At 43.7% G+C, this 20,849-nt stretch overlaps 1 protein-coding gene across 5 annotated transcripts in view; it reads right to left on the bottom strand.

The window, feature by feature from the left end:
- The window catches only part of diaph2 (diaphanous-related formin 2), a 539,224-nt gene that overhangs the window by 342,356 nt on the left and 176,019 nt on the right, over positions 1-20,849 (bottom strand). For 3 of the 5 annotated variants that reach the window (XM_080774225.1, XM_080774228.1, XM_080774226.1), the window contains 6 exons: positions 18,168-18,284; positions 13,172-13,290; positions 12,232-12,296; positions 10,687-10,791; positions 4,929-4,991; positions 748-1,131 (listed from right to left, as the gene is read on the bottom strand). In XM_080774225.1, coding sequence (XP_080630351.1) covers positions 748-1,131; positions 4,929-4,991; positions 10,687-10,791; positions 12,232-12,296; positions 13,172-13,290; positions 18,168-18,284 — 853 coding nt within the window. The remainder of the gene's footprint in view (positions 1-747; positions 1,132-4,928; positions 4,992-10,686; positions 10,792-12,231; positions 12,297-13,171; positions 13,291-18,167; positions 18,285-20,849) is intronic. The other 2 variants (XM_080774227.1, XM_080774229.1) reach the window with 1 other exon arrangement.

Raw genomic sequence — 20,849 nt, 5'->3', positions numbered from 1 at the left:
AACACAGTCTTCATTCAATTATGCTAAGAGTGTGAAAAGGCAAGGACACTTGAGCAGTGAAAATTGTTTACTGCTGAATCTCTTCAAATGGGTGCTGAGCGGGGAATAGTGCGGCCCGTGGCAGAGAGTCTGTTGGGCTAGATTAAGTGTGGAATTGAATAGCAGTCCCTTCTTGGTTGGGACCTTCAGCAAGGCATATATTTTCGCCCATACTGCGCCGCTATAGGCATCGCACAGGAAATCAAGCGGAGCCATTTCCGGGAAAGCTTTACGCATTTCGGCCTGGGAGGAAATTGTATATCCTATTGCACAAAATGATCAGAAAAAGCTTTGCTTCAACTTAACCTATTTTGGGCGGGAAACCCCTTTGGTGTTTTAAGCATTGTGTTATACTTTAGCTATTGAAAAATAGCAGATCTACAATCTCATAGCACGGCACGAGTGCCGCGCTATGAGCTTGTAGGTCTGCTATTTTTGAAAAATCGTGAAAATGTGCCACAAATCTTTGAATATATATTCTTTCAGAGCGAACGCTTTTAACTCTTTGCTTCTGGGGGGGTCCCTGGAACAACATATTTTCAGATGGGGGTCGGAGGCCAATTACATATAATTTTTGGGGTCCTCGACATGAAATATTTGAGCACCACTGATCTAGAAACATACCTGTATTTCAGAAAACTGTCTAAACTGATTTAGAAGAGATTTAAAACATCTCGGTGTCAGGCCAAAATGGGGCACAGGGCCTACCTTGTTCCAGTTGACTCTCTTCATGACCGTCTCGGGCTTGTAGGTCTTCTTGACCTCCAGGCCGTACGGCAGCTTGACCACGGGCATGGCCGCGGGCGGCGGAGGCATGCCCGGGCCTCCGAAGAACGGCGGGGGAGGCGGGGGCCCGCACCCGGGGGGCGGCGGCGGGGGAGGGGGGCCTCCGCCAGGGGGCGGGGGTGGGGGAGGAGGCGGAGGCATGCCCGCCATACCCGGGAGAGGAGGAGGGGGAGGTGGAGGTGGAGGAGGGGGGCAGCCACCTGGCGGGGGCGGCGGCGGGGGAGGAGGGGGTGGCGGTGGAGGTGCCGCTCCGGCCGGTAAGGGCGGTGGGGGCGGGGCCCCGGGCGCTGCTGGTCCGGCCGCTACCTGTGGACACAAGACAAGATGTGTTACAGGTCGGATAAAAAGTAACTAAATAAATGTACTCAAGTACTGGACCATTTTGAGGTTTTTACTTTAGTGGAGTAATTAGCCCTTCACTAAGTCCCTCCCCGACCCATCCTTGTCCAACAGGCACGTTACCGGCGAACAAAGCTTGACCTGCATAGCAACCGTTGCTAAACTATTTGGATTGGCATTGGACAATCGCTTTTTGGGGTGGGATTTAGTGAAGGGCTATTTTCAGTAATGGCGGACCATTCTCTGCATGTCACTCCCCGACACTCTCTCCTTGTTTCCGGTCTTTCTCCACTAATACTAATACAATAAAAGCCAACTTGATCTTTTGTAGTGTACCACCGGCTTCAGTACCCTTTGCCTGCTTTCTGTATCCAAGTACTGTACCCCAAACTACATTTTTCTTGGAGAACTGCAAGAGAAAACTATAGTGAGCATATAATGCTACGAATGAATGATGAATGATAACCCACCTTTTGAAAAATATAACATTACAAATAAGAAGTTGCAATTAGAGCCTCCTGGGAAGAAGTATTTTAAACTCTGGCCATCAAATTTCAGTAAGTCAATCAATGTGCTCAAAATAAAAAAGCATAACAGCAAATGATTGAGTCCTATTCAGTAACAGTCATTAAATCGCGTTTTAACACTTTACAGAGCTACAGATTCAGTGTGTGTGTGTGTCCTGACCGCCAAGGCGGGAGGAAAGCATTCTGTAAGAACCTACATTAAGTGCTTCAGTCGTGTTCCCGTGGGCATTCAGTCCCATTGAAAAGGTCGTAAGTAGCTATTTATTGTGAAACATATGGTACAGTACTGCTTTTATCCCATAACAGATGTCGGTATATGCCGGCTCTCTGCGGACTCCTTCCCACAAAATCTCCACCACCGGCGGTAGGGAAATTGGGAGACGGACGCATTTAGAGAGGGAGAGATAGAGAGCGGTTGGGGCAGAAGGAGAGATAAAACCCAATGATAATATCCTGACATGGATGGGGCCAGTAACATGGGTAAGAGGAGGGCATTTGAAATGACTAAAACTTCTTCGGCAGCATGCCGTCCCTGTTCTGCTGCTTGGGGGAACTCTGTAATCGAGTGGTGTAGTGGTCTTCTAAAAAGCCATTACACCTCCACATCAATGGAGCCAACAAGGTCAACCTAAAACACAGGAGAATGAGCCTGCGGGACGAGAAGAATGAAGACTCCCCCTGATTGACTGTGTAGTGAGACGAGGTGTCTTGTCTGGTCCGACAGCATTACCATCCAAGGCATGCAGGTGCAGGATGCCTTTTTATATTCCTCTCCTGCCTTCTATCACAGCTGGGACGTGCGATTATACAAAAAGTATACAAAAATAAAAGGAAACCCAAATGAGGCATGTCTGAGCTGTTGATTAAGGGAAGATTAAGAAGTGAAAAGACTGTAAAGTAATTGTTGTAGTAGTAGTAGTAGTAGTACTAGTAGGTCGGAAATAATAGCGCGGGAGTCTATCCCTGTTTCACAATGCACTTGACCTCTGGGAATTGGATTGCTGGCCATCAGCTCCCAGTACTTGCCGCACCCAAGCCGTGCTACTCATAATTATGTTGAGTCAGCGGTGCTCAGGATCCAAACCCATGACCTTGTGGCCGAAAGGCCAGTGCTCTACCGACTGAGCCACCCGGACACCAACTGTAAAAATGGGTAAATAAGTCCAGTGTATGAGAGGTATACCACCACCTGAACCCTGCTCATGTTCATTAATGAGTAGACCAGTGGTTCTCAAAGTTGGGTCCAGGCACTCTAAGTTTCCTTTAAGGGGTTATAAATTGACCCTTACCTTTAAGGGTACCTTTTGACCCTTACAAGTCTCTAGCTCTGACAGTATACAAATGGGAGTGGTGGGGGGGGGGGGGGTTGTGTTGGTTGGACATTGATACGGTGGACCTATCGCATTCTCATTACCCTACTGATCTGCACCGAGTTAAACAGTTGGGGAGAAACCTGTGGATTGGCTGTGGTTTTAGTCGTAGATAAGAAATGTTACCTCCCCCATCAAGTACTCGTCATGGGCCTTCACAATGACAGGCTATTAGGCAGTAGACAGGAGTGAAATTAAACCCATTACCGATAAGACAGAGCCTTGCGGTCCCTTGACATGTCTGCCCTATCGTGCGGCTCTACAGCATAAACAGGTATTTATAATCATTGATAACGCCAATGGGAAAATGTTTAGAGACAAAATGTATGCAAATAGAACAATTACAGGCCTCAAAGGATAGATAGGATGTGACCTTTGGATTTCCAGGAGAAGACCAGTCTTCCTTCAAATACTTGCCAAAGAACCTTTTCCCCAAACCTCCAACGAGTGAAAAGTTTTTCATTTCCAAAACCAATTCCCCTCCATTGCCCTCTCCCCACTCGCTGGATTGTTGAGCATAATGTGCGATCGGACTCAGTTTGAAAGGCATTACATTGTTTTTCATTACACAGTCCCATCAGTGGATTGTTTATTAGAGAGGAAATTAAAAAGGTGTGGTGCGAGGTTTCTTCCCAGGCAGGCAGGCCGCCCAGAGACCCTCAATGAGAGTCCACGTCCAATCATTACACTTCTGTCAATCTCCGGCCCGTCGTGGCCCGTTTTCTCTTTTAAGATTAATATGAGAGAATGGAAGCAAATTAGCTACTAAATTAGACTGCCGTGGTTTCGGCAGAGAGGGGTCCTCTGAGCCATTCTGGCTGCAGAGACTACTCTTCCCCTCCCTCTCTCTCATATGCAAGGGCCTGCAGCTATGTCTACTGAATGGTAATAAGCCCAGTGTTCCACAGGCCCCATGGGATACAATACCACTGCCACTGCCTCATCTTCCCAAGGGATACCAAAAAGAAGATAACAAAAGGGAATATGAAACATGATTTGAACTCCTGCCACAAACAATGCAACAGACTTATTTTTCCTCTGGTTTTTCCATTGCTGTGAGTGACTTGAAGATGGTTTATATGAAGATGTTTGCTGAACTCTGTGTGGGCTAGGGCACTGGTTCCCAAACAGTGGATCATGGACATATTTTATGGGTCCCTTTATTTAATTGTTGTTTAATTGTTTTTAATTATAAAAAAATTGTTTGGTAGTGAAAATAGCCAATCCACAAGCTCTTATAGATCTGCTGTTTTCACTAGTTTGGGTCCTGGGGAAACATCTAATTTATCTCTTGGGTCTCGAGCTAAGACGTTTGGAACCCTTTTGTTAGAGGGAGCTGCGGTGGCATGGTGGATCCATGCTGTCCTCATCTGGAGTCCTGGGGCTAATATGAAATCTAACCCAGCCACTTAGGGATGCACATTCTCCTGGACTCCGAGGGGAGGTCAGACTGGCAGGTAATTAACTCGGACGGTTATTATGATTAAAACCTGGGCCCCCGATCTCATTTCTGATAGGAGAATTCAATCAGAAAGTGTTTACTTGTGAAGATTGCATTAAAACAAGCACCAAATGTGTCTAATGGAATGCCACAGCATAGGGCAAATCTACCATGCCTCGAATTGTTATTATTCATCTCAATTTACTGACATAGACGTGGGTAAAACGTAAACCGTTGCTAAAGTGTAAAAAAATCTTTTTTTAAGAAAGTATGTTCTCAAATTAATTTACATTAATAATCATTCATAAAATTATGTGAAGTTGGTGTGACATATGCAGAGCTCACGCTAGATCTGGTTGGAAACAAATACAATATTTATCAAAATTAAGACAAGGACACATCATGCAGACATACAGTAATACCCACCTTGGCTTCAGATTCCCTGAGTAGTGTCTGAGCCTCTTTGAGCTTTTCCGTCTCACTAGTTAACTGGAGACGTACAACAAACACACACAAACACAAACACATACGCACACATACAAATCACGACCACACACGATGGATATGGACAGAGAGAGACAGACAGTGACAGGAGAGGCACATCATGGAGGTGGGTTAGATAGACAAAGAGGAACACTAGTACATTAGTCATCAGAACAGACACACCAACAGTCAACACAGGAAGGGTGGCGGGGGGACACGACTGTCCTCCACGGTCAACAATCAGAAGCTGTGCGACGTGCGTCATGGTTATTGTGCATTTACACGGAAGGAATATAGAGCACCGAGAGCAGCATAAAAGGATTGAGACACAACGGCCGGCCAGCCAGCGCACCATCAAAAGCGCCCTTCCCTTCACCAGCATCCTTTCATGTCATAGGAGCCCATTTCAACTTAGCACCCTCAGATGTAACGGCGGGCATTGATTTTACTCTGCAGTCTTTGTTTCAGAAATGTGCCCGTTTTGCTTTGATGTCCCCCTCCGGGTGACCTCGCCATATGGAGGGGTGAGACGGGAACGTACCCCACGGTTGCCGAGACGTCATATTTCTGTGCAGTCATACCAAATACCTCTCACGGTGGATTGGGGGAAATTAAATATTTAACGTGTGTAATGGAAAAGGAGATGGAAACTTCAATGACAGGGTGACTAAAAAAAGGCCTTCCACTTTGCTAGAGTTTTAGAAAGTGGCTGTAAAGTGCATTCTTTATAAGCAAAAGAGAATTTGAATCTTCCCCACTGACCTTAGGAGTAAAGTAAGTTTTGCCTTCTGATGTGTTCATTCTTGAGAGATAACGAGAGTTAACTTGTTTTTGTGCTGTAAAACTGTCCTTAAAGGGACACTTCACCCCTTTTGCAACCAGATCTTATTTAAATGATGTTTGGGAGACAATAATAACTTTCCTGGGGTTTTTATGTGGGTAATATGTGTTTGTATATATTTTAGTATTTCAAAGTGTCCATGATGTCATGGACACTTTGACCAATAAATCACAATGACCTGGGCTCCAAATATGGGGCCTGGTGTCAAATGATGTCACGATGACCTGGGGGCTTGCCTGGGGTGATCAGGGGGCTGATGTCATTGTGTTCATTAATGTGCTATAAATTTACATTTAATAGCATTAATGAATTAATTAATAACATAATGTCTTGGCTATCACGCCGACAGCTGAGAACACATGGTGATATTGGTCCCACTGTGAGTCCTACTCTGTCATTACAATCTGAATCCAGTCTGGTTAATGAGGAAGGGGCAGCAGCACTGGCACTATAAAGAGAGAAAATAAGATCCGGCAGTCTGCTGTACCTCCAACTGCTCTCGTGGGGGCAAAGCCGGGTCAGCTACATGGCCGCCAGGTTGTTAAAACCGATTAATGGGATGGCATCAAGTGTACCACTGCAACACTACATTATTCATCACATCTAAAACCAATTCAATGAATGCTGCCCCTTCTTTTTGTGTTCCTTGCCTTGAAGAGGTGGGTTAGGAGAGAGCGGAAGATTTCCATTTGTTCTGATTTCATTGGGGGTTTTTTTGTCGATGTTTACAGGCAGAACCTCCATTCAGCTGGATGAGGGGGCTAATCAAACAGTCACATCAAACAGGCTGCTTGTTACAATGGAGAAAGGCTCTCGTTAAAGCGGTTGGTTCACAGATGAAGGTGCAGTGCAGGGGCTCAGACATGCATGTGTTTTTATCTGAGAGGAGTTCCGCCAATGAAATGAAAAGACTTAACATTTCATTCATATTCACCAAAGTGGCAGTTGTTGTAGCGAGCTGACTTTGATGAACAATCTGTGTGTGTGTCTTCACATGCATTTAAAGGTTTTGCACTCTCCCAGATAAAGGCTTTTTACTGTACTGTCCAAAGGTGGATTAAGCTACAATACACATTGCTGTGTTATTGCCTTCCTACTGCAGCAAAATAAAACTCTTAAAAAAACGATTACAAACAGTATGTAGCTTTTTCTTTTTTGCCTAGCGCAATAAGGGGAAGTCATTTGAGGGTCAATATGAACTGCTGCTGCCTAAAGTAAAAAACAAGATTACTTGGAAGCATATTCCTTTTAGAAACTAAAAGTATAATGCAGTAATTTAAATTGCATTTCCATAACATGAGAGGCAAATCTGCTAAGCTGGAAGAGATGAAAAGTTTGACAGATGTCTGATTTCAAAGAGACCGTTCCCTCTGTGAAGCACCATGTACCTCAGGTAAAAGTTTAGTTTCACTCAATGTGGAGGCAACAAGAAAACCTCTTTGGGAACCCACTTTACAGTAAAAGCAGCAACTTGACCACTAAGTGAGACCCAGTCAAGCACTACCAGATACAGTATATGTTTACAGTTCATTCCCTTTTTTTAAGCTATAATATGCCAAGATGCACAGGGGACGAGCTGATGCACTCGTAGCCATATTCATGCTAGCTTGCATTGAGCACACAGCGCATGTGCCTACTGTGGCTAATGCCTGTTGATGTGAAGCTCCCGCATCAGCAGTCCTTTGAAGGAGCATTCAGAGATACAGGAAGAGAGGTTCTGACTCTCCGGGGCCTCACGGTGCTATACGCTACCTGTTAATGCACCACAAACAGCCAGGCTTCAAAAGACAGCGGCCTGCCAAGGGGGAAAAGGGGGCAAGGCGTGCAGTGGGAGGAAAAGACTTTGAGAAATCCAACATAAAAAAGCTCCACACCAAGGGGGAAGGGGGAGGTAAGCAGAGGCCATTACAAACTGGTGCATTCATTTCCGAGTGAAAAGAAAGAAGAGGGAGAAGTGGAGAGAGATTGAGGGAAGTAGAGGGAGAGTGCAGGGAGGACAGGATGATAAGGACTGATGAGGAAGGATGTGGTGAAGAGATGCCTCAGACGCCGATATAGTCTCATTAATATTTACGGGCAGGCATGGCAGTCGCTGGACGCTGAGTGAGTGATTAACGAGTCTAGCCGCAAACGCAGGTAACGAGTGGTGACACGGCACTCAGGCATTTGAAGTGGAAGACTGAGGCCTAAACACAAATTAAGTGTAGTTGCGAGTGGAAAAACACTGAGTGACTTCCAGCAGGAACGGGGCCAAAGCTTGTGCCGTGCATTAAATCACCGTCACGTTTGGTGTGGGGCTGAGGAACGAGAGCTGACGCGGAGTCGAGTGAAAACAACTTGGCTGTGAGGAAGGTCCGGGCGGGCTCTCATTTATAACACTAGTGTGCATGGATTCCATGGGTTACGTGCAACCCAAACACAAAAATGAGCATGATCATGATCAGTCTGGTGGTGCTCTACAGCTGAAACCACTGAGGGTTTAAGATGATTGCATACAATAATTTGGTCATTTATAGAATGAAAATGTTTCAGGAAATATATTCTGAGTTGGTGTCTTTATTCTAATACAAGTGCAGAAATTGCAGATTATATTGGGGAAACCAGCCATTGCTACAAATTATGTTTTGATGTTGGCCTGTGCATCCATTCCACAGTGCAAGGAATTTTTTTTTGTTGATAATAAGATCATTATAAGATGGAGAGGTGGACAAAAGGCCCAGTTCGTGGAACTGAGCTTGGGCTTGAGACTATAACAACGCCCTGTCATTTGTCAAACAATGAAATACAGTATGTATGTGGTCAGTGGGACAAACATAAATCTACCCTGGGACACATGAGGTACAAAGCAGATTGTTTGAGCCGACTGGCAACTGCACATAATCACTGTCACTGCGCAAATACAAGTTACTGGTGGCAAAGCACTGGTCACACTCTCAGTCACTCAGAACTTGCAAACACGCTGCACTACACTTTGAATAGTATAAACACAGCAGATATGGTTTTTCCCCTTGAACCATAAGGCAAGTGACACTTCCCTTGAGCCATAGGGCGAGTGTAGTAGGTTAGTTGTCCCCTTGAGCCAAAGGGCGAGTGTAGTAGGTTAGTTGTCCCCTTGAGCCATAGGGCGAGTGTAGTAGGTTAGTTGTCCCCTTGAACCATAGGGCGAGTGTAGTAGGTTAGTTGTCCCCTTGAGCCATAGGGCGAGTGTAGTAGGTTAGTTGTCCCCTTGAGCCATAGGGCGAGTGTAGTAGGTTAGTTGTCCCCTTGAGCCATAGGGCGAGTGTAGTAGGTTAGTTTTTCCCTTGAGTCATAGGGCGAGTGACATGGGTTAGTTTTCCCCTTGAACCATAGGGTGAGTGACATATATAGGTTAGCTTTTCCATTGAATCATAGAATGAAAGACAATTATGATAAATAAACAATGATTATGTGTGTTGATGATGATATAATGTCACACACCATACGCACCTCTTGTAACTTTCATTGGCAAATAACTTTGGGATGGTTGACACTTGACACTCACTTTGGGAGAGTTAAAACTGTAATTTTGGAATGGTTCTGTATTAGTTAGTCTGAAGCCTTGAGGCGACACCAACACCCGGCTGCCATGCGTCCAACTTTAATTGTGTGCATTATGCTATATTAGTTGCACATATCTGGCCACTTTCCCATCTGTTTTGTCAACATTGTCGCTGTTCATTGTTGCATTGGTGCTCGAAATTGGTTATGAGGTGATTGTGTACTCAGTAGTGTTATAGTTCTGTTGGGGTCTTTATGCTGTAAACATAAACTGGTAGTCTAGAACAGCAGCCTGGCTTGTTGTCCTATGTTCTGTAGACAGTACAGTATGTAGACCAATTAATTATGTATTGTAGTTCTCATACAGTTGTTTTACTTTGTTTGCAAACACAGTTTGGCGGCAGGCCCGTTAGTTCCTCATGACAAGGCATCTGAAGGCTGCATAATTTGACATGTACTGTGTGAGAATGATCATTTAGCACATTTGGCTTAATTTCACTACTCGGCTGTTGGCGTCGCAAATTCTCATAGTCTCCAAAATGTTCGCTCACATGGGACAGAGTGTGCATATTCTCGCGTCAGATTTGTTTTGATAGATTAAAACTTTTGCGTGGAAGGTGGCGACCCACGCAATGGTTACAAATGAAACCTTTTAGCGAGGTTCAGACCAGAATAATAATGCAGTATGTAGGGGAGGTGGTGAATGAGAAAGGGTGTGTCTGCAGAGAGAAATTATCTCGAGTAAAGAGGTAGCCGGTACGATCTTTCAACAGTGGTTTATATTAAATCCTGTAAGCAGGGAAGCAAACTGCCCTTTTGTGCAACGGCAGCGCTAAAGTGTTTCAAATTGGGTTAAGGGGGATATAGCAGTCGTTCTTTTTTTGCCTAGAATGGAGGGTTTTGTCTGGGAAGACACAGCGATATGGGGGCCAAGAAAAGGAATGCCATCCATCTCTATGATGATAGGATTACAGCGGAAATGCTTCAACGGAGCCATTCACCCATACATCTTAAAAAAGGAGATTGACCCGTTATTAAATCAAATGCTCTTGCATGGATGAAAACACCCACTTACAGGCAATCTCACCCTGACCAAAGGTATCATATTTTGACAAAGTTGATCGCTTTCACTGCACCCACATTACCCCTCAACTTATGGTTTAAAGATCAACTTATTTCATTTTGCCTGAAGCTGTCGATATTGATGTCTAAATGCTGACTAAAATTCAAGGTTAGACTTACAGTCCATTGCCTCCTGACGATTTTCCTTTATTTTTTAGGCATGTGGTTGTGTTTTATATATAGCGCAGTGTGCATTTGTGAACTATGGTGTCGTTATACCTGGGTCTGCAGGCTTTGGATTTGCACCTCCAGCTCTTTGATTTTCTCCTCCTTCTTCTGAGATTCAGCCTGGGCCTCCTGCCGTGCACTGAACTCCTCATCAAACTGCAACACAAGACACACCAGAATGTCCATGTACACAAAACGCACACACCACAGGCATGCACCACCACTGGTGAGCAGCAAGGTATCTCTAGAGAACAGCTAACCACACACACACACACACACACACACACACACACACACACACACACACACACACACACACACACACACACACACACACACACACACACACACACACACACACACACACACACACACACACACACACACACACACACACACACACACACACACACGTCTCGCACTATCTGGCCGATTTCTATTCATAGCCCCAGTGGCCTTATTTCATGTTGTCCTTTGTCTAGGTTTCAGGTCCGGCCTTCTATGCATGTTGACAGGTCTAACCTTTGTGGAAAGCGGGCCGTGTCAGGATAATGTTTTCACTGGCCCAGCAGGGTGCCTCGACACACCGCTTAAGCCTGACTTATACTTTGTCGCACAACAGTGTCGTGTGCCCAACATACGTAGGCAAAATCTGCAAGCTCACAACGCATCACGGATGCAAAGTGTTATGAGCTTGCGGAGATTTCATAATGATTATTTTTGGTGCATCACCCGCCATTCGACGGAGCTACACATTTTGCATTATGCCGGGGGACCAAGAAGAGGGTAATGGTACCATTGGTCTCAATGCTGGCTCACTTTACACTATCTGTACAATATGTTGGATATTATCCAGATAGTATTCTCGTTTATTCATGCTTTTGTTTTATTTGTGTAAAATGTGTGAAAGATTATACAGAAACCTATTTTCTCTCTCTCAAAATAAAACTCAGCTAAAGGGGTCATCACCATGCTGGCTTGTGGTGGACATTTTTGTCCTAATTACATTTTTGCCATGGACATACAAAATGAGTGGACAATAATAATTCCAGAAACACATTAAGCTAGCCCTGAAAGGCCATAACAGGTCTGTAATTTTGAGTGAACAAATGGAAGTTAAGGGGGTTCTTGCAAATAAAACATTTGAGAGTAATTTGGCATAGTGTCATAGTAAATTAGTGACATACATAATAAGAAAACCTGGATATTTGACTAATTCAATAATTGGGTCTTATGAAAGTTATGATTAAAATAAGAACATTATAATGTCCCTTAAACAAACACAATTAGAAAAGAATAAAGCTTACTGTATAAGCTGATGCACACAGTGTGGACTTGAATCTAAAGTGCCTGTACATAACTTAACTCAAGCGGCACTGTGCACAAACAAGTATACATTGGAACACTGGGATCGATCCGTTGTAACGCCGATACGGATCATGTAGCGCCACAGCCAACTATTGACCAGGGCATGGAAATCAATAGCCTGTCTGGAAGCTCTAGAGAAGGAAAAAACTTTCCTGATGGGAGTTGGCCAACCGATGGGACTGGGTTGGGTGAGGACGGGGGGTCGGTGGGGGTTGATTAATGTCTCACCTTTTTGGAGAAGTCTGCTGCCTTCTGTTCACTTTCCTCCACTTTGGCTTTATCCACACACTGATCTACAAGACAGGAAAAGTCACACAGCAACTCAAACATCTCGCCTGGTAAAATGTAGACAGTTGATCTCCATCCCTAGAGAGTCACAAATAAACCATGATGTGTATATAAAAAAGCATGACGTCTTTAGCGTAATTTAACTATTTTTAAATAAATTTTCCTTTTTTCTAATTGCTTGTGTGACTCATTAAAGTGCAGTAGTTAAGACTTGGAAACTTTGAATGAGCATTGGCTTGTTGAGTTGCAGAACTGTTAAGTAACACAAAAGAAGAAGGGTGTTATTTATTGGTGTTATTTACATGTTTCCTCCGTTTGAACCAATGACAGACAGAAGACCGAATTAATAATGTGGGGCAAATAATGTAGGTGTCTCTGATTCCTGGAAAAACACTGACATACAATATGTCCTCTGATGATACATATCTGATCAAATAAGTCACTTTCTTACAGTGTACGGAGCCTCGTTTTTTGTGTAATGCATTATTTATGAATAATTAGACCACAGTATCTTATACGTCAAGCCACTGCAGGTGTTTGTCGGAGCGAACTCAGCGGGGAATAGGATGATAATGAGAGCGACTGCAGGATATCCAAACATTTTCAGCAACATCAGTGACATGCTTCCCGCTGTCACTGATGTTGCTGTTAAACAGAAGAATCATGTCTGGATTTGGAACCATTACAGAACCATTACAATCACAACTAAGTGCTATTTTATATAATGACTGCAAATTACGGGCAAATATTTGACATCATTCACTCGCAATCATGTAAAAAATAGAGCAAAACAAAACAATGCAGTAATAGAGAAACTAATTGCATTGTCAACTGAGTGAAGACAATTTATTTTTCTCATTCCAAATGATTGAAAAGGTACCGATCAAGTGGGTGAAGTCCACATCCAGCCTTTTACTGTAGCCAAAGTCGGGATCCATCCCACTGCGATGCAGAACCACCTGAGACACGCATTCTTCAAGCACCTTGAAGTACTGAGGCCTGAGGGTCAGGAAAACATCAAGCAGAACAATTAAACATGTCACGCTGAGATACAACTGACACAGACTCTACCAGTCTAATTAACCACAAATTAGTTCCTTATCCAACCTGGAGGTCAACAAATGCTACATCTGAAAGGTTGCAGTTGAGGGAAAAAAAGAGACAATTAAATTTGATCACTCTCGCCCGCTTTACCCGAAACATGAAATTGGCAGATTAGCAGCATGGAACTTAAGTCTCTGTGACTGTCCATTTCAAGGTGACAGACAGGAACCCAGGTTACGCTTGCCCTCGTCACTAATTTGCAATCATCTTAGCCAATTAGGGTGGCTATAAACGCTGAAATGTAAATGTAATTAGTGTAACGTGTGTAAATGAGAGCACAATGGCCAGGAGAAAAAAAAAACATGTCGGGCAGTTAGGAATGGGATGGAGAGCTTGGTCTTGTTGTGCAGGGTGTCTGAATCAACCTGGGACTGCTGTTCTGCCTCATAGGTTGGGATGTGACCTTTTCCCTGTTACATTATCAACTTTAATTGCATGTGACATTTAGCTAATACAATGTCAACTTAAGCTGAGTTCCAAAGTGGCAAATAATTATGTTCTGAGCTTGACCTTGGACTACTGGAGAATGCAGATATGCAATTTCCTGCCAGAAATGTTACTCTTTCTGTGAGCAAGAGTAAAGGAGGGGAGGGGGGGGGTGGTATATATTCAGCAAGGGAAAAGCTAAATTTGAGGCCCCACGATACTTTGTTAATTCATCAATTCTTTGGGGAAGCTTTTTATTTTTCACTAACTTGTTCTAAGAAATACAGTACATTCTGTGCATGCTTTCTTCTCTGTCATAAGAAATGATTCCATAATGGCATTCTCCTCTGTGTCTCGTATCTTAGTTCTCCAAATACCACTTTTGTGTTTTAGTGCCTCCATAAACACTCTCACATATGTATTTACAGCACCGAGGGAGGACAGAGTATGTATTCATATCGTAAATACATACAAATTCAATATGTATACACACAAACACGAGCAAAAGCAGACAGACTCAAAGAGGCGCGCACAGCGTTACAGAAAACGTAAAAGAATAGCGGATAGCAGATCTACAAGCTTCCATGTGTTGTGAACTAACCACATGGCTATTTGAGGGTCCTTGGCATAGAAAAACAACAACTGGGAACAACTCACATACTACATAGGCCTAAAAACGGAGAGTTCTGGCAATCTTTACATGGCATAAATATACTGTGGTCTAATTTCCATTTGGCCATGGCATCTCACATTGTATGATTCATATTCTATTCACCGTTTCCAGATTTTGCGAGAGAAACAAGCAACCAGGTCTATGGCCCATAGCACTTACCCCACCCCCTTAGATAGCATTTCTGTAGACTTAGATAGCATTTGATACAGACTTATAGCATGTTATGTAGACAGCATAAGTGCATTGTATGTAGTCATAGCACGTCATAGTACATATGTATAGCATAGTAGTATAGATGTATAGTTAATATGTATAGTTTCATTATATAGATATTCCACTGTTACTTTCTTAGCTTACGCATGTTTCATGATAAATGTTTTTATGTGATGTATTCCCATGCTTTTTTGTTCTTGCTTAATGTAAGTCGCTCTGGATTAAGAGCGTCTGCTAAATGCCTAAATTGTAAATTGTATGGAAAAAAACCCACAAAAAATAAGCGACTAGGGAAAATGAGCGCGCGCGCATGCATGCATGCACGCACGCACGCACAAACACAGATTCATTTTGGGGTCTTTGACCAATTTATTTTTGGAGAACCAGCATTTAAGAAGCAAGCCCAATTTTAGAAAAACACACCAAAGTGACATAGCAGAAAAACAAGCTCCAAAGTCACTTAAGAAGCAGACATGGCAACACTGTTCATATTCCATGGCAGATACTCAGAAGCCTCACAGAGCAGTTATGTGGCAGATAACTCAATCAAAGCCTGCTCTTCTATTGGCCCGGGATGGGAGCAAGAGGGCGTATGAGCATTGATGTAGCTAAAATAGAATAATTGCCTGGAGCAGACAGCATTGTGAACGTCTGTCATGACAATGGGGTAATTGTGGTACTGTGGGGGGAAAAAAATCCTTTTATATATTGCAGCATAATGGTGAAAATGAATGCTGTGATATGTCCATCAAAAGAGAAGGGGATATTATCATTCCTAGACTTTCGACCTATTTTGTAATATCAAAGGGATATATGCCCCACATGTGTGTGTGAGAGAGTGTGTGTGTGTGTGTGTGTGTGTGTGTGTGTGTGTGTGTGTGTGTGTGTGTGTGTGTGAGTGTGCGTGTGAGCGCGTGCGTACGTGCGTGCACGCCCACCTATGTGTACACAGGTGGGCAGAGCAACAGACGTGAAAACATCGTGAGTCAAAGCAAGTCAAAACAAATCACCCTTGAGGTGCGATGTTTGGAAAGCGTGAAATGCCAAATGTCTTCTTTTAGCTGCTGGATTCGCCTACTCGTCATCACTGGAGAGAAAGCTGGTACAACCAACGGCGAGATCACAGGAGTTGCCCTGCGTGGCTTAAGCACTGTGGCACTCGGCTTACAACTGTCACCAATGTACACCATGTTATTATCTCAATAAGCCGTCCTATTTTCCTTGCCCCCCCCCCCCCCCCCAACATCCAGATCTGAGCCGCGCAGAGATAACCAGGGAAGGAGGGAGTGACCCAGAACTGTCAGAGCCCTCCACAGTGGGCAGGGCTAGGCTCCAGAAGCCAGCATATGTCCCCCTGCATCATTTCCCTCCTCCACCTCCTCTTTCATTTTGGCACCTCCATTCCTTCCAAGCGTGGCTTGTGGTTCAGCGCAGCTCCCTGCCACTTGATCCAGCCCTGCTCCACATAACCAGCGTAATCCCATACCGCCACGCTCCAAAAGAGGAGATCTGCTCTATATTTATTGGGTGGGTTTTTGATGTGCTCCCATTCGCCAGGCTCTCACACTGACAGATTAATTATCAAAAAATAAAACAAGCCCCGGGGGGAGGAGAGATGTGGCTGGCAACTAATATTGTTTTTTTTATTTTTAGAACTCACATGTTTAATCAAGGAGTTGAACCAAGGTGCGAGCCGCATGATTATATTTCAGTGCCCGTGCCTTTGAATCCATGCAATCGTGAGGATATTGGCAGGGGTACATCTCTTTATGTACACCTTGCATGGATTTCAGGTTTCAGGCTGTGATCCACCAAAATAATCATATTTGACTGGGGACCTCCCCGACCCTGACACTTGGATTGTATAGGAGTTGAGGCATTACATTTTAGTTGACTTGGTTCCACAGATAAATATTGTAAATTAGAAACGATGATGGTTTTAATAGTTTTCTTTCTTTTTTGGGGTATTAACAAAGTCTAAAAAGTCCTTAAATTGACACTGTCATCTGGGGGACCCCCCCCCAAAAAAAGAAAGAAAACAACAACAAACTAAACAAACAACATTTGGGGACCCCCCCCCTGGGTGTCCCGACCCACAGGTTGAGAACCACTGACAGAGTACACCTACTGTATGGACAAGTCTCTCACCGTCCACTGATTGGTGGTGACAGTGTGTGATCCCAACCCCAGTAATATGACACCTCCATGATGGCCTGGGGACACCGGCATCTAAGCGCAAAGTGATTTTAAGGGCCCTTCTTTAATCGAACAGATGTTAGCCGAGTCATTTCTCAACCACAATTTCCAGAAAACTGAATATGAATTTGAAGGGCATGTGTACTACCCTAATTCAACTGGCTATGATGTATGGGGAATGCAGGCTCTGTCGAAAGGCTACAAGTATAGGTGCGTGCAGTGCCTGCATTTGTGACAGAGGCTGAGGAGATGCATTTTTAAAAGCATATCTTTAAAAAGAGCATCATTTTTTATGAGCATTTGTAGTGAACCCCTGTAATGGCTAGCCTCCTAGTGGGGGGGGGGGGCAGTTATGCTGAGGTGGACTTGGCTGTACTAGCTGGTTAATGTGAATTCTATTTCTCACAATCTCCGACTAGATGAGGAATACATTATTCATAACTCAGAGGGAGCAGAAACTTGTCTATGGTAAATTCATCTTCCTCCTATCCTCTCATCCTCCCCATCTTGCTTTCCCCCCCCTAAATATTTTATTTCTGCAAAAAGCTCTGACACAGCAGTGAATTTATCATTGTCATTCCCTTCAGAGGCGTGGCGGCCCTTCTACTCAATGATTGACATATTTACACTTCCGAGGCAGGGTAGAGCTATGGGGCAAATGCTTTAATAATTATTTAATCGTACCTTACTGCAGAACAACGTACCTATTCACATTTCTATTTTTTTTTACCTGAATCTCTGCTTCTGGAGGTTGCAGACAGAAGAGAGAGGAGGTCATGTGAATTTGTAATACTTACAACATGCCCTCTGGCCTCTCCAGAGCTACATGATAAGCGCTCAGGCGGCAGTGGAAGTATGTTCACGTATGTACGGAGGATTGTGAGTCTTTGAGATGGCTGATAGAAAAAGAGTCATTGCATACTTTAACCCACAAGGTCAATGCCATGCGTTGTTATCTGGCCCTTTCAAGGGTGGTTCAACTGAGAGTATCCTTGCAGATGACATACCCCGAGAGAGAGAAAAAAAAAAACATATTGCATTGTGGTTGCTTCATGTGGGTGAAAATAACAACATCACAAATAAATAAATAAATCCATTAAAAAAAAGAAAATGTTCACATCTTTGAATCGGGCTATGCTGAGCAGAATGTCGGCGTTTCAGTGAAACTAATCCATGGATTTGTATCCTTGGGCATGGCCTAGGAGCAGCGATCAGTCAAACTCTGATAGAAAACCAATGGTGTGTGAAGAAAGAGGAAGCTCACCTGATGTAATAGTCGTTCCTAATGAGCAAGAGATGTTGGAGGATGGAGAGGAAGTAGGGTTCTGATCCGGTATCTCTCACCATGTTGGACAGGAGATGGTAGACCTCTCCCATGTCAGTAAAGGGGACAGCGTTAAGGGAAACAAAATCTGAAAGTGTCGAATATTTTGTTATCAGAGACAACCTACTGTAGATCTGTTAACAACCTGAACCGTACGTGACCCTATTCTGGACGTCATATTAGGGACAACGTAAATGTACTTCTTAGGCAGTCAATGTACAAGATACAAATTTGGTGATCCTTGAAATTAAAACGTTTGAGAGCCACTGGTTTAAACAACAAGAGGAAACAAGCCCAAAAACAAGCAACTACCAATAATTACAAGGGACTTTACAGAAAGACAAGCCCAAAGTCTTTGTTAATAAGTGACAGTCAGTGGCTCTGTGCTCCTTCATGGCTGTGGCTGGTTTGAGAGCTATAAATAAAGATCTGCTGACCTCCTTTTTTTTTAAGGAAACCTACGTAGGATTGTGTCAGAATATATAGTTGCCAAATGAAATAAGCATTGGTGCCATGCAACTGTGTGCTCTCTATCAACAGCATCCCTCTCCAGCCCTGCTTGTATACAGTACATCCTGTATGTGTATCCTGCATGGGACTTTCATTTTCTTATTTATTTTTGCCATCAGTATCATGTTAATCTCAAATTACACAGTAATATCGACAGAGAGAAGTGTAGAGACTGAGTAGGGCGGAGGGTTTCCCTGGAACGGATCAATGAGTGGCTTTTCTTTGCACCATTTTCCCATCCAATACCAGTCATGGGTTTTTCGCGCGTAGCTGATGACCTTCCAACAGAATCCCAATAACGGTGGATTTCTTTGTGGCTGAAGGGAAAAAAAACAGCACTCGACCGTACTCCATACTCCATGCCATCCATACCATTATATACGCACAAAACAATCCACAACTGAGAGCAGCTGAGCGGATCAATCCTTTTAAACACTGTTTGACACTTTCCTATTAACTCCAACAACTGTCTGTAATTAAACTATTATCCCATGTCAAATTTTTAGAGACTGTGCGGGATGGGAATACACAGTCCTCTAATGTGTCATTTCCCACAGTCTGTATTAGCGCGGGTGAGGATGAAGTCTTGGGAGAGTTACCAATCCGGAGAGATGCAATTATAGCCTGGTCAAAGCCACGGCGGTGCATCGTCGATGTCGGGTGGAAAGCTTGTATGTCCATAACCAATTGAGTTATTTAGCTACAAGCTCTTATACTAGTATTAATAATTAATATTGGTAATACTTGCTATGCATACCATGTATATAATGCATTACAGACATGCTATTTTAACATGAATGAATTGTGTCACGAAGAACACACACAACCCAGACACATGTGCCTCAACTCCAATCCTTCCACCTGCTTCAAAAGCCCTGCAGCGTGTTCTGTGAAGTCTTTTTTTTCACCAAAAATATGAATTGTTTGTTTCTCGAAAATTGATCTACTAAATTTTCGCTACTTTTGCACGACACCATCATACGCCAAAGAATAAAAAAAGTGCATTAATTTACGAATAAACAATTATTTTTTTAGAAAAATGGAGAAGCTTTGTGCCCAACAGTGATGATTTTGAGAGTACATCAGTAAGACTGTAAGATGCATTAAAGTATTCAACGAGCCGCCATCAATCAGTACGCATGCAGACAGACTTAGAACAATGCCAATCCAACTCACAGTCTCAATGTTTCCCCCCTCGTCTATATCCGTCTTTGTGTCTGTATTATTTTTCCATTTCAACATTCCTTTCCTCATGAATTAACATGAGCAGCAGCCTAGCAGTCAGGTGAGATGTAGACCACTCAGTTCTGTAGAGGTCAATCAATCACCCGTTCCGCAAACCATTAATATTCATTAGTGGCCTGGAGTCACCTCCTTGCACCCGGACCCGCGCCGGACACACAGGAGAACCCACCGACTCATTCCGTTTTTAATATTCATGAGGCTGCCGAGGGGAAACAAGACTCATAGTCCTATACGATGCAGGAAGTACTGTAGTACTGACGTGTGTGATGCCACACGTGTGTGTGTGTGTGTGTGTGTGTGTGTGTGTGTGTGTGTGTGTACTAGGCAAGCAGGCGGGACCTAAGGCATTCACTTCATGCTCAGAGCTCACAGATCAATACCACATTGTCCTTGGAAACAAACATTGGTGCCCGTCTCATTTGTGAACCTGCTCAAGCACATCATTAATCCAGGGGCACCCCACCCCTCCCCCCCTTCTCTCTGCATCGCCCCCTCCTCACCTTCCCACGTGTCAACAGAAACTGTCACTCACACGGTGGCTGACTTTTTTTTCCTGGTACGGTGGGATTTGGGAGACAAAGGTTGCCGGAATGAACATCTGTATAACAATGTCAGGCGTCTAGTACAGTATGTCTGCCCACAATGTCAGCCTTTCACACATGCCCTTAGAGAAGATTTGTGAATTATTAAAAGGGCTCTTGCCTGGATGGGATGCTTCAACAAGTCTCCAACTCCGGACTCAATGACTTCTCACTTTATTAACTACTACTACTCCGCGAGTTTGGAGTAAAGCGGACCTCGGTGGACTACTCAAGGATAAAGCACACTAAAAAGGTAAGGAATAAATGGAGGACCGCAATAAAACAT

The sequence above is a fragment of the Protomyctophum bolini genome (genome assembly GCF_963924005.1).
Source record: "Protomyctophum bolini genome assembly, chromosome: 10".
NCBI classification, from domain to species: Eukaryota; Metazoa; Chordata; class Actinopteri; order Myctophiformes; family Myctophidae; genus Protomyctophum; species Protomyctophum bolini.
The sequence above is the reverse complement of the archived record's forward strand: the minus strand, read 5'-3'. Positions and strand labels throughout refer to the sequence as shown.